The following is an 11,731-nucleotide window of genomic DNA, read 5'->3' as shown; positions in this document are numbered from 1 at the left end:
CGTTTTTGATAATTGAACGGGTTTTCTTAGAAACGAGAATCAAAGTGAAATGACCTACTAAATATTCAGGTCTCTCTCTTTTTTTAGCCCTTGTCTTCAATCTCACCTGGTGGTAAGTGATGATGCAATCTAAGGTGGAAGCGGGCTAACTTGTTAGGAGGCGGATGAAAATCCACACCCCTTTCGGTTTCTACACGACATCGTACCGGAATGCTAAATCGCTTGGCGGTATGTCTTTGTCGGCAGGGTAATATAATAATCAAACTTCTAAATTATAGTCCCTGAGTATGTAATTTTTCATGGGCAATAACCGTTTGTATTGTAACTTTCACCTACCTTTATTTCTTGTTCTTATACCAATGAAATGCTACATTATCAGCGAGTAACATAATCTATATTTTATACCGTATGTACCTTCTATCGGTTACTATGTCATATTTCCGTTTTTGAAGCTAGATTATGAGCTAACATATAGACTAACTTTGAATATAAAAATGTATTAAAGCGCAAATCACGAGATCGGCTGATCCGATTTGCCTAATTCTCTTTTTAGAATATTCCTTGCAGTACGACGATGGTTTATACGGAGTTTTTTAGGGTAGGGTAGGAGTAAGAAGCGCACGTAAGTCAAAGCGAAGCTTGATCGGGTCCGCTAGTATAGTAGAAGTTGAGAATCGCGGGATCTGCTAGTTTCATAAAGTTTAAAGGATCAATTTTAAACAACACAGGTTTTTAGCTCTACTCGCCAAATACACAGTCGGCTAAATAGGTTTAATAATAAATTAACACATTTACAAAATCTTTATCTAATCATTTGTTAAGTATCATATTCAACACACATTTGTACGCAATCTCGTTTCTGTATTTGTATGTTGTACGCCATGTTTTCCTCGCAGTCGTCGATTTCGTCCGGCTTCCTTCGCCGAGTTTGCTTCTTTTTCCACGCCTTGTAACTTGTGCTTGCTTTCTGCGGAAACAAGATTGAAATTTTCCGATTTTAAATAAAACATGGATATATTGCTTGCGACTACGGATTTGTATATATATTCTCAGAGGCATAATTATCCGTACTCGCCTTATATTAAAGTGGGCGGATAAATGTGCCTCTGAGTGTTTGATGCCGTAAAGAGTGGCATACACAAGGTAGTAGCTAGGGTAACCACTATATGTACAACCTGTTAATAACTCACATTGGAGAAGGGAGCACATAATGACTCCTCGGGATATAGGCGGTGCATGTTTACGTCTATGAACATCTTTACAAAATTATCAATTAAAAGTGAAGAACTCTCATCTACCTACAATTAACACAGTTGCAATAGCTAATTAAGATAAAAACCTACTAGAATAGGGTACTGGGTAAACGTTACCTCTAGACGGTCTTGGTATATTTTACTGCGATACAAATCAGCTTCCTTCTTTTTGCGTTCCATTTCTTCATTCGAATGTTTGTATCTGTGAACGGAAAATTATTGTCGATTAGTAAAAATATATGTTAACTGTTTGTGTTTCCTCATATCGTCGGTCTATGTGATAGCTCGTACATGCAAACTGACGAACTTTACAGGAGAGACAAGAATCATCTTTTAGGTATCACTAAAAGTCGTTTTACGCGACCAAAAACGTTTGTAATGTACGTACTACAAGATATTTACGGGCTACCACCGGAAAAGCTGTTTGAAACTTTCTGCATCAAAATCAATTTTTACCAAAAATTGTTAGTCACGAGGTATATCTATCACATCTAGACCGACGACACACATCAGTGCTGCATACTTTTTTTATTGAAAGTATGCGGCAAAATGCTGAGTTGGGGCCTTTTTCTAGGTTGTGCCACATATTACAGGGCATTCTTTAGTGCTCCACTGTTTGAGTGGACAGTTAAGCCATAATATGTTATAATTTAGATTTTGTGTGATATGTGGCATTACTTAAAAATAAAGATCTTTTCTTTCTTTCTTTCTTCTTTCGATATGGTGAAATAGAGGTAAGTTCGATAGAGATAGAATTTACCAACCCTTCTTACAAACCTGTAGATCTATAGGATAACAATGATGACTGATCGATGTTCGACGTTACTGTGGAGGCGCTATCATTCATCAACATATTTATGATTTTAACAGTCGATGGACGTCCACTGCTAGATATAGGCTTCATGCATGGACTTCCAAACACAACGATCTCGAGTCGCCAGCATCCAGCGGCTCGCTGCAATCTCCTTCTTGTTCTCGTTTCACCAAGTGGGGGGTCGACCAACATTGCGCTTTCCGGTGAGGGATCACCATTCCAGCACCTTGGGACACCAAAGTTTATGGGCTCTTCGAAAATGTGGCCTGCCCATTGCCACATCAGCTTCGCGACTCGCTGAGCTATAACAGTTCGGATCGGTTCTTCTGCGGATCTCCTCATTTCTGATTAGGTCACGCAGATATATTCCAAGCATTTGCACACACAATAAAAGCTTAGAAACGTAATACTAACTTTTCTTGGGCTTTTTCAATTTAGATTTTAGACCTTTGTTAAATGGTAAATTGATGACAAATAATGAAAGTCACTATGTCGTATTTTGTTATATTTCCGTTTCTGCAATGCAATAATTTATAGGGTAAGTTATAAGCAACTAACTTATACACAAGTAGTTTGTGAGCCAGCGTGTGCATGGGGTTCCTGGGTTGTTGTTCTGCCACGTCGTGCAACACCTCGGGGAGGACGTGCCCAAATGTGTCCCAGAGATACTTTACCGCTTCGGTGTCTAGTTTACCTGAAATTAATTAAAGGTTTATCTTAAATCCCTAACTAGGTAATGATAAAAGAAACCGAGGACCATATTTCCTAAAATCTTGAAAAGGTATGGATTAGAAACGAGCAATATTTTGCGCAAGTTTAATTAACAATTTTTGAGAATTACTTACGGAAAGTAGCAAAATTATTCATATTTCATGGTCAGTTTTGGTTGTCTATACACCTCATAAGAAGGCCAGTCACTCGATGAACGGGCGGAGTTTCTCTGAGTAATCGCACCAGAAATGAGATCCGACGAAGAAAAAAAGTCACTGACATAGCTTAACGAGTCGCGAAGCTAAAATGGCGACGGGCTGTGCACATAGCTCGAAGAGCCGATGGATATGGGGTTCTCAAGGTGTTGGAATAGTGCCCACGCGCCGGAAAGCGCCATGTTGGACGTGAACTGACTCCACCACTAGGTGAACTGACAACATCAAGCGAGTCGCAGGGAATCGCTAGACACAGGATCAGTTGTTTGGAAGTGCCTAGAAAAGTCCTAGAATAAAAAGTCCTGCAGTGGACGTTCATCGGCTGATATGATAATAGAAAATGAATCTATTAGGTTACCTTTAATTAAGGCTTACCTTTAATATTCTGAGATTCAATCAGTGGCAGTAACACCTTATCATTAGGATCTCTGACCAACATTCGACATTCTGGGTTATTTGTTTCTGAATGTCCACAGTCCTTGGTTTGCTTCACGAATATATCGTTCTCAATTCTGTAAGAGCTCGAGCAAGGCGCCACTTTATACAGTTTTTCCTGCGTGTTTTTGTCTATGTAAAAGCGGCCCATCTCGTCATAAAAATATTTATCTTTGTCGGGAATCTGAAATATTACCTACTTACTGATTAATAATCCATATTCGACTCACTATCTTGCACGAGTCTTCTCTTAAAATGAGAGGGATAAGGGGCAATAGTCCATCACGATTAAGCTAATGGCCCAATTCGGATACTTCACACACGTAGAGAATTAAGAAAAATCTCATACGCAGTATTCCTCACCATGCTTTTCCTTCACTGTTTGAAAATTGAAACACATGATATTTAATTTCATAAAGTGCACTTAACTGATCAGTTATGCTCCGAACCGGATTCGAACCTACGCCCTTGAAATCGAAGGCAGAGGTTTATTTACTGGACTTTCACAACTCAGTATCATTGAACGTAACATACGTACTTACTGGTATTCGTTATTTGCCGTGCCTACTTAAAAATCGGGTTGCAGGGAACCGCTGGATGCTGCTGGCTCGTGATCGTTGGGCTTAGAGGTCCACGCAAGAGGCCTACGAGTATGCCCAGCAGTGGACGTATATCGGCTGATAATAATGATGATGATGTTGATGACTTTAAAATCATCACTTACATCAACGTACTCTCCCTGACAGTTGACGTGGTACACTACGTGTCCATAATTAAACACGTAGCACTGGTGGCCGTATTCGTCCACGTAGTATCTGCCGACGTTGTCCGAGTACATAACCCTATCTGGACCTGGGAATAGATAGATAGAGTTTAGGATTACCTATAAATGTATTCTGTACCCTTAATATTATAATTATCTCGTTAGGTTATATAATATGCGGCTTCGGATTGAAAATTTCTGAGCTAGAGCGCTGCGTCGAGCGTATGAAACAGAGCTTTTTTTTTCTTTCAAGATATTTGAAGAGTTGAGCTTGGTTGGTAGCGTAAACCTCCACGCTTCGGAGAGCACTAGAGAGTACTTTAAGTATATGGTCATAGTCAATTATCCTACTTATATCTAGAGAGTGGCGGAATGACAAATTTGCCGCCAGTAGGCTGTCCAATTTTTGCCGCAACTACTATTTCTTACCAGATTCGCTGGTTCGCAATAATATTATTTAATTACATTTATTATTTGTTGTATAATATTTTAGTACTGGACAGTAGGTACGTACAGTAGGACTTAAATATTAAAATTATCTTTAAATTTGAAAGACCTGTAAGACCTGTCGTGCTATATAGATTAGAATGTTGGGCGGTGAAAGGGACGGATAGTAAAAGAATGCTTGTGAACGAAATGCGTAGATAAAGATATGTAGAGATGGAAGTGTGATGTGTGGTGTGACAAGTATAGATAAAATAAAGAACGAGTTTATGAGGAAGTCTGAAAGTGGCGCCAGTGACAGAAAAATTGAGGAGTAGAAGGTTAGCTTGGTATGGAAGAAACATGTAATACGTAGGGAGTAAAGTCATATTACTTGTACATATGTTTTCTGTGACATTACTATAAAAATGTTGAATGTGCTAGTGGAAGGACATAAGGAGAGGAAGGCCAAAGAAAAGATGGCTGGAGTGTGTGAAAGAGGACATGTGTGTATCGGACTTATAGTGAGAAGGTGCAATGTATTGTTAGCCTTAAACTTAGATTTCCTGCATACCAACCTCGAACGCTGAAAAATGTATGTAAAGTCTTTGCAGCGTTCAGTTTTAATGTCTTTACTTCTTGCAGTTTTCCCTTCAACTTATCGTCCATGATGTCCCAGCACTTTTGTTTAGACTCCGGAATTTCACACTCTCTGAAATACGTAACTACTCAATAAAATTCTTCAGACAGAAGTATCTATCCTGGATCAGTTGAGATGTGCTTTTAAGACACTTGTTAGTAATAATACCTACATACTCATCGTGAACAGAATATTATATTTAAATCAATCAGTAATAAATATAAAATATAAATATTTTTAAGTATTAGTTTTAATTTTAATTTATTTTAATTTTGTAGTTGTAGTTGTATTGATATTTCCTTATATTTTATTTTTATAATAAGTTAAGCCTATTTATGTACCTACTTGGTGAGGGAAGGGGTAAATAAGGTCATTATCAGTAATTGTATATGTAGGTATATGTGACCGTGATAGCCCAGTAGATGATTTCTGCTTCCGATTCCGGAGGGTGTGGGTTCGACTCCGGTCCGGGGCATGCACCTCCAACTTTTCAGCTGTGTGCATTATGAAATTAAATATCACGTGTCGCAAACGGTGAAGGTGAATCATATCTGCAAATCCGAAATTTTTCTTAATTCTTTGCGTTTGTGAAGTCTACCAATCCGCATTGGGCTAGCGTGGTGGACTACTGGCCTAACCCCTCTCATTCTGAGAGGAAACTTAAGCTCAGCGGTAGGCCGAATATGGGTTGATAACGAGACTCAGTAATTGAAGAAGTAAGCGTCCACGGTTGATATACGCTTCTCTGGGAGTACCTGCCTACACAACTACGTACAATCCTTTTGCACTATGCTACATTTATTGGCTACCATCATGATCAAGATCAACAACCCATTCTTTTGGTAGGTTTTCTCCTGTATAAAAATTGGGATTTAGAGTTGCGGTAGGCGGGCTAATGCGGATTGACAGTGTGGATAACGCTGTAACGATCGTCATCCGATGTATATGATTGTGACCGATCACGGAGTGCCGACGACATAACGTTATCACTAGTGGGCATCTCAATTGGGAAGAGATACTGTTACTGAGAATTTCTTGGAAATACCCAATATTGCTGTATTCAATCTGATCCCATAATCGGTGATTGACCATATCAATACGCCTAAACGCTGAACTAACGACGCAGTTGAGTTTATAGGTAGGTATGTCTAACTCTAAGTCTCAAATTACTAATTTATTTACTTCATAGAGTTATAAAGCTTCTCCTGTTCAAGCAATTGGGCCTCTTCCTCGCGAAGCTTTTTCAAGCTCTGATAGATGTGGTCAAACTCTCGTATCCTGTCCTCCCAGTATTTACATTCTTCCTGCAGACGCAGGATCGGGAGTTGTTTGGAATCCACTATTTTGTCTTTTATGAGATCAATGCTACGCTGAACCTATTACAGAAGAGTTGCCAAATATATTATGTAGGTACTGTCAAAGAATCATTTGCTTCTGAAACCTGAAAAGGAGTTGCAATATTTTCTTTACGCACGCTTGGCTTGGGGAGTAAACTGGTGAATCATTTCAAAAAGTGTAATCGGGCGAGGCCAACGGACGTTGATAGGGAGAGCTGAAGAAGGTTTTCGATCATTCGTAAGGTCTAAATAAATTCGTATTTTTCGGAGGCAACAGAACGTTTCCTGCTCCTAAAGATGAAAATCAGTCAGGTGCTAAGCAGGTATGTTTAAAATGCTAGGGTACACAAGCTGGTTTACAGGTGACAAGACCGTCAGCCAGGCCTTATTAAGCCTAAAGTATCAATATCATTTCTTCAAATTATTACGGTATTTTCTTACATTAATTTTAGGGAGCTAAGCATGTAAGGTACCTAGGTACCTACTTTAGTACCTACTCAAAATAATCTATAGTTTCAATGTCATTTCTTTAAATCCTTAAGATACCTCTGCAATCTCCACAGACTTGCGAATGTCTCGCCGGGACAGATTCAGGTGCTCTTTATTCTTCTCGTAAAGTTGCATGAGCAGGTCTGAGACGCTCGAGTCCGTCTGTTCGCGTACCGAGCGCAAATTGCTTCCCAGGCGTTTGAAAATCTCCTCGATACTTATGCGAATTTTATCAACCTGAAAATTTATGAGAAAAGGCTTATGGGCTTAGTTATCGCCGAATTGTTGTTGACGTATTTTATTTACTGACTGCGGACTTAAATATTAAAAGTTACTTAAATACTAGAGTAGATTAGACTTAAAATTTTGTTTTTCACAAATCCCGCGGGAACCATAGACTTTTCCGGTATAATTTAGAAGATTATAACAGCTTAAATATGTTGTTTAATTACCTCATCAATTTTCCAGTGAAAGACCCAATGAAATCGATATCAATACGGGCCAATACCAACCCCGTGAAAATAAAGACAATCATAAAAACGACAAAATATATAAACGCTTGTTTGTGTTTTGGTTTCGTGTAAACAAGCTCTTGAGAAAACATCATCATCATCATCAACCCATATTCGGCTCAATGCTGAACTCGAGTCTCCTCTCAGAACGAGAGGGATTAGGCCAATAGTCCACCACGCTGGCCCAATGGTAGACTTCACACACGCAGAGAATTAAGAAAATTCTCTGGTATGCAGGTTTCCTCACAATGTTTTTCCTTCACCGTTTAAGACACGTGATATTTAATTTCTTAAAATGCACACAACTGAAAAGATGGACGTGCATGCGGATTCGAACCCACACCCTCCGGAAACGGAGGTAGAGGTGCCACTGCTAATGCTCATGAAGGATCTTACCTACAAATGCATAATCATAAAGTGGAATAAAAGTCAAAGTTATACTAACAGCCAAACTTAATTCAGTGGAGATAAAATTATACGTGAAGACAAACACATCGTTTTTTCTCTTCAGAGAAAACGGAAAATGTTCTTTTGCGAACGCTTCAACTTTTTCCTGCTTGTCGAGCTTTTTTAGATTCTCAGTAAACTCTTCAAAGGTTTCCATAAATGTGTTATATTTATCTATAACTTTTTTGTATAATTGTTCTTCTAACTGTGTATTAAGTGGGAGGAATTCGCTTTCAAAATCTGCTTGTTTAACTTTGTGCATTTTAAATGTTTTTTGAGCCATTTCAGTTAGTTCTGCCAAGTTAATGCAATGGCTGCATCTATCGGCTTCCCTGATAGCATCGTCCATTTTATCAGTCCAATAAATGTTAAAGCTGTTGACAATGGTCTTAATTTCGCCATAGTAAGTGTGATATGCGTCTTCATTAAAGGATATTGCATTGAGCTCATGGATATATTGTTTCAGTTTCGGTATTATATCTTCGTTAAGAAGATAGATGTAGGGCTCTTTTAAAGCTTGTTCACGCAATTTGTAGATGTAATGCTTGTAAATATCCATTACAAAATTGAAAAATAATTATGACATTGTTTAATCCAATTCAAAATTAAAAATTATTATGACATATAGGTAAATCAATACAATATAAAAACCGCCCAAGTGCGTGTCGGGCTACACGCAATGTTTGGTTCTGTAGATTAAATAAGCTTTGAAACCATTTATTGCAAACATACGAACAACGATACACACTATCACTAACACACAAAATGGGATAAGCGAGAAAAAAATCACCTCACTTTACATGTAGGGAAGGAACCCCTAATCTTTTTTTAAGTTTTCCTTTCACCATTTTCTAGATGTTTAGGCATACAATGCGGTGAATACAACTTCCAGCCAAAGAGTAAATTAATTTCCAACAGGTTTTTAGAATGTTTAATGCGTTGCTCATAATATGATGACAGATTCGACTCTAATGATTAATTATATTAAGAGATAAAAAGAAATATACCCACTTTACATGTAGGGGAGGTACCTTTAAAAAATATTTTTCAATATTTAGATAACGACTATGTCCACCCTTTAATGTTCATACTCATGCTAAATTACAGCTTTCTAGTAGTAATAGTCTCTGCGTTAAACCGGGCAGACAGACGGACATGGCGAAACTATATGGGTTCTTTGTTGACCACGGAATCCTAAAAAACATAATTTTTAAACGTTATCTAATCTTATAAAATTGTTTGAACTCAGAGCCATAAAACAGCGTAGAAAAAAAACTTATGAATGTCAAAATATTTGGCTGTACAATTAAACGCTTTGCCTTTTCCCTGTCGGAAAGTATAAAGAAAAAAAAACTTTACTCATGAAAAGTCAGGTTGACATTGACGTTTGTGGTTGACACTGACACTGACGGTGACGGTAGTAAATTAGGTATATTTTTAGAAGTTAGTGTTTGAGTGAAAAAAACTACTAAAAACCATAATAATTACATTGTCTTTAACATAATATGGATAATAGAAAGTTATAATGACTTCCCAATATAAAAAATTTACAAAGCTCCTTGTAAAGTGGCCTGTGGATGCGTCGAAAGGGGAAAGGTGAGGTTAGGTTTATTATTCCGATTTTCCTGTTATATTTTTATTATGATTTAGTCTATGAATACAGTTTATCAAAGAAATAATATACTTTATTATATATTTGTAGTAATTATTTGTAAATCTTTGATAATTTTAAACATTAACTTACTGGATTCTTAAATTGATACTTTTTACAGAGATCTTGGCAAATTCATCCGTAGCAAAGTAAAAGCTGCTTTCGAATCAACTGACAAAGTGAATTTAGACTCTGAATTCTGCAACCAGCAATACAACGCATTGAACAAATTAGCTGACAATAACTATAGGAATAAATATAAAAGAACTCTTCACAGCACTGCTACTGGTTTAAGCACAGAAGAGTGTCAGCTCATACTTTCCACTGAAGTGTTAGACTATTTGAAAGAAGAGAACAAAGGTTTCTTCAGAAAAATATTTAGTAAGGACTAAAGATGTTACTCAATTATATAAAAATTTTAAACAGAGTGTCTTTACAACGAAACATCCATACAAATCCATACAAAGATCATACACCTGTTATGTTAAATGAAGTCATCAAATATTTGAAACCAAGTAATGGTGAGCTGTATTTAGATATGACGTTCGGAGCAGGTGGTCATTCTCGCAAGATACTTGAGTCAGCAAACTGCCGTTTGCTAACCCTTGACAGAGATCCTATTGCCTATGAAAAGGCTAAAAAGCTAGCCGAGGAATTTCCCAATAGAGTTACACCTTTGCTGGGTAGATTTAGTGAATTACCCTCACTTTTAAAAAGCATTGATGTTAATCAATCATCGATAGATGGGATATTATTTGATTTTGGTTGTTCTTCTATGCAGTTAGATACGGGTGAAAGAGGTTTTTCGATAAGCAAAAATGGCTACTTAGACATGAGAATGGATGCAGGTCGTGATCCAAACCAAATAACCGCCAGGGAAGTGTTAGCGACAGCCAATGAACACGAGCTGTACAAGATATTTAAAATATACGGCGAGGAAAAGAAGGCAGCCAAAATTGCACAAACAATTATACAAGCTAGATATATGATTAAAAATATAGACACAACACGTGAATTAGTTGACGTTGTTGATTCATGTTGCCCTGACGAGTTTAGATTAGACAAATTACAACGACCACAATCAAATGCTACAAAAGTGTTTCAAGCTTTACGAATTTTCGTAAACAATGAATTGAACGAAATAAACTATGGAATGGTGTTAGCAAAGTATTATTTAAAATTGAATGGGCGTCTTTTGACGGTTTGTTTTCATTCTTTAGAAGATACTATTGTTAAAAGGCATATAGCAGGAAACATCATCAATGAAACAGCAAACCCTGTTCCGTTAAGATATTTGAGTCCAACTTTAGTCCAGGATCAAGAAACGATAAATCAGTTTTTAGATTCCCCATGGAAACCTATTAATAAACATGTGGAGGTTCCGTCAGATGAAGAAGTAGAAAGGAACCCCAGAAGTCGAAGTGCTCGGTTAAGAGCTGCAATTAAAATAAAATAGCTGATCTATCATGATAACTTTTTTTAAATGAAGTTTTAGGAAAAATGATTGCCATGTTAAGTTTTTTTTTTGTTGAATTAATTGTAAATTTCAATGTAGATATAGATAGACAGTAAATAAATTATTATACAGAATTATGGCAATTTTTTTTTATTTCACGACTCTAAAGAACATAAACTCTCTACTCTTTAAATAAACTCTGTGATAGCTTGGCAACTTCTTTCGTAAGACTCCCGTTCCGCGCGGTTCGGGGGGCCTGTAGCGTTGAATGACAAACCCACGACTGATGCACGTCACTTCCCCGTACGCACGATTTCACACCCGCGCAGTCTTTCCCTCTGTCGCCCGCATATCATGGGAGTGTATTCAACGAATTTGCGCGACTAATACTACTAGGTAGGCTAAACAATTCCTGGCCAAATAACTTTTATTAATAAACCTTAATTTGTTTTAGGCTGTATGAATTTTTTTTCAATTTAGTGAAAATTCTCTTGACTTTTAGAAAGTCCTACAGCCATATAAGTGTAGTCTGTAGATTAACAAAATCCACACATGGTTTAGCTGAGAATGGTTGTAATAAAAATG

The 11,731-nt window shown here is 37.3% G+C and overlaps 2 protein-coding genes across 3 annotated transcripts; one reads left to right on the top strand and one right to left on the bottom strand.

Moving 5' to 3' along the window:
• Positions 1-732: 732 nt before the first annotated feature.
• On the bottom strand, positions 733-8,613 carry LOC112044651 (uncharacterized). Of its 2 annotated transcripts, XM_024080556.2 has the most exons (9): positions 8,038-8,613; positions 7,138-7,317; positions 6,437-6,630; positions 5,193-5,326; positions 4,153-4,280; positions 3,369-3,612; positions 2,626-2,761; positions 1,371-1,455; positions 733-967 (listed from the first exon to the last, which is right to left on the bottom strand). In XM_024080556.2, exons 1-9 carry the CDS (start codon positions 8,596-8,598, stop codon positions 818-820), a joined length of 1,812 nt encoding a protein of 603 aa, XP_023936324.1. In that variant the 5' UTR covers positions 8,599-8,613; the 3' UTR covers positions 733-817. The 2 variants fall into 2 exon arrangements, with proteins under 2 accessions (XP_023936324.1, XP_023936325.1); XM_024080557.2 differs by lacking the exon at positions 2,626-2,761 and having other exon boundaries at positions 829-967.
• Positions 8,614-9,434: 821 nt separating this feature from the next.
• Positions 9,435-11,280, top strand: LOC112044650 (probable methyltransferase-like protein 15 homolog). Its single transcript, XM_024080555.2, has 3 exons — positions 9,435-9,635; positions 9,812-10,050; positions 10,119-11,280. Exons 1-3 carry the CDS (start codon positions 9,565-9,567, stop codon positions 11,144-11,146), a joined length of 1,338 nt encoding a protein of 445 aa, XP_023936323.1. The 5' UTR covers positions 9,435-9,564; the 3' UTR covers positions 11,147-11,280.
• The last annotated feature ends 451 nt before the right edge of the window (positions 11,281-11,731 follow it).

The sequence above is a fragment of the Bicyclus anynana genome, chromosome 21 (assembly GCF_947172395.1).
Source record: "Bicyclus anynana chromosome 21, ilBicAnyn1.1, whole genome shotgun sequence".
Taxonomy (NCBI): domain Eukaryota; kingdom Metazoa; phylum Arthropoda; class Insecta; order Lepidoptera; family Nymphalidae; genus Bicyclus; species Bicyclus anynana.
The sequence above is the reverse complement of the archived record's forward strand: the minus strand, read 5'-3'. Positions and strand labels throughout refer to the sequence as shown.